The following is a 2,167-nucleotide window of genomic DNA, read 5'->3' as shown; positions in this document are numbered from 1 at the left end:
ACAAAATGAACCATGTAGGATAACCAAATGAATTGAACTTCATTTTCCTTGTTCTGCAATCAAGCACAGGTGCAAAATATTGCATTGAGCACTTACACGCACAATTTCGATCTAGGATATGAAACTTGTATAAATAAAAGTCTGTACTCATATCGAAAATAAACTTTTGGTTGTACTTTCATACTTTGTATTAAACGATTGTTTGCATATGATGATTTTGAACGTATGATTTGTTTCATCAGATATCCTCTTTACTAAATTTTATCATTGTACTTTACAGATCTGGATCAAGAGAAGTAAGGCGAGAGATACATGAGCCTCCTGTTGGATTTGGTGGACATGGTGGTGCTCCAATTCATCCCTCTGTGGACAGAATGAAGAGAGTGAGTACTGTAGAGATGGTTTTTTAAAATTGGGAATTAGAGTTTTTAACTTGAATTAAGTGACCAAATTGAATCAGAACAGTTTACTCTATCACATCAACTAGCCGTTTCTTTGCCAACATGTTACGAAAAAGACCAACTCAGCTTTCCGGTTGCGCCAGATGGACGAAATGTGCCGAAAAGACGAGTCTGAGTTCCAAAGTGCAACTTCAAGAATGAATATGGATAACTTTTAAATTCAAGAACTACTATAAGACTCGAGTGCAACTTCAACGACTACTTTAAGGTTTATCTCTCAATTTCGAACTTTGTCACCGGACTAAATCGGACTTTATACACCCTTAGCACTTTTGTATAAATTTTGAAATATCTACCTTTTGTAATAATTTGTATAAAATAAGTACAAAATTAAAACATACTCATTTTGAAAATGTTATAATAAAAATAATTTTGGGATGCATTTTATTTATTTATGTAATTTGTGCATAGATTATCCACCACGTCAATCTAACACAGACGCATACGAAAAATAAAAAGTAAAAAACTAAGAAAGAATACTTACCACGTCGAGAAAGATGCCACGTCAGTAATCCGCAAAAATCACTCGCATACTCATACCGTCGATCCAAATTAATCAACGGTCAAAACCATTAAAAACCACAAGACGAGGATCGCAATCTCAAGCCGTCCATTTTCCCATAATCAACGACCCAGATACCACACTTCCCACCTATATAGCAGACCCAAAACACACAGTTCGCAATGTAAAAGTGACTAAAGTTCTGTGCTAACGACATCAAACTCAAAATCAAATCTCAACAGAAAAAGCTTCTCCGCGCATCTCTTTCTCTTTAGTGTTTGAAAATGTCAGGTCGTGGAAAGGGAGGAAAGGGATTGGGAAAGGGAGGAGCGAAGAGGCACAGAAAGGTACTTCGTGATAACATTCAGGGAATCACGAAACCAGCCATTCGCCGTTTGGCTCGCAGGGGAGGCGTCAAGAGAATCAGTGGCCTCATCTATGAGGAGACACGTGGCGTCCTCAAGATCTTCTTGGAGAACGTCATTCGCGATGCCGTTACCTACACCGAGCACGCTCGCCGCAAAACCGTTACTGCCATGGATGTTGTTTATGCCCTCAAGAGGCAGGGAAGGACTCTCTACGGTTTCGGTGGTTGATTCATTCTAGGGTTTAGTATTTGCTCCTGCTTGTAAATGTTTCATGGATTATTGAGCTCGTTGAAGTGTAGTTTGGATCTTGAGGAAATGGAAATAAATACTTTCTTGTTTTGGAATCTTATGTGCTTATTCTATAAACTGTTAAGCTGAATAAGTAACGTATATAACTTTTAGGAAGAGTTTTAAGTATACCGGAAACACAGCTTGTGTTATTATCCACATTGAAGATGGATGTTTTGTTGCTGCCAGCGCAAATTTTGTAAGTACCTCAAATGCGAAAATGTGTTTATTAAATGAAATGGAGCCTATTTAAAAATGCAACTTAAACTCGTGCTTGCTTCCCCCTTGTATATGAAATTGGAGCTCCTTTTGGATTTCTTGGATCATGCTTATAAACCATCCTTCTCCGAAGGAAATGGATGCGCTAATATTTTAACCATTCATCTTCAAAAATCAGTTAGATGTGTCCTCTTTACCTCTTTTGTCCAGTTTGATGCTGATTAAAAGAGGCATTTGCTTTTCAGTTTTTTCAATATTTCGATGTAATTTTTTCTGTTGTCCTTGGGCTTTTAGTCCTGTAGTTAATAAAAAAATTATCTTTAGGTTTT

The 2,167-nt window shown here is 37.2% G+C and overlaps 1 protein-coding gene across 1 annotated transcript; it reads left to right on the top strand.

Annotated features, from left to right (window-relative positions):
- Positions 1-1,158: 1,158 nt before the first annotated feature.
- On the top strand, positions 1,159-1,675 carry LOC112727213 (histone H4). Its single transcript, XM_025776880.3, has one exon. It carries the CDS (start codon positions 1,248-1,250, stop codon positions 1,557-1,559), a length of 312 nt encoding a protein of 103 aa, XP_025632665.1. The 5' UTR covers positions 1,159-1,247; the 3' UTR covers positions 1,560-1,675.
- Positions 1,676-2,167: the final 492 nt, after the last annotated feature.

The sequence above is a fragment of the Arachis hypogaea genome, chromosome 12, assembly GCF_003086295.3.
Source record: "Arachis hypogaea cultivar Tifrunner chromosome 12, arahy.Tifrunner.gnm2.J5K5, whole genome shotgun sequence".
Lineage (NCBI taxonomy): Eukaryota > Viridiplantae > Streptophyta > Magnoliopsida > Fabales > Fabaceae > Arachis > Arachis hypogaea.
This window is presented reverse-complemented; position numbering and strand designations above follow the sequence as displayed.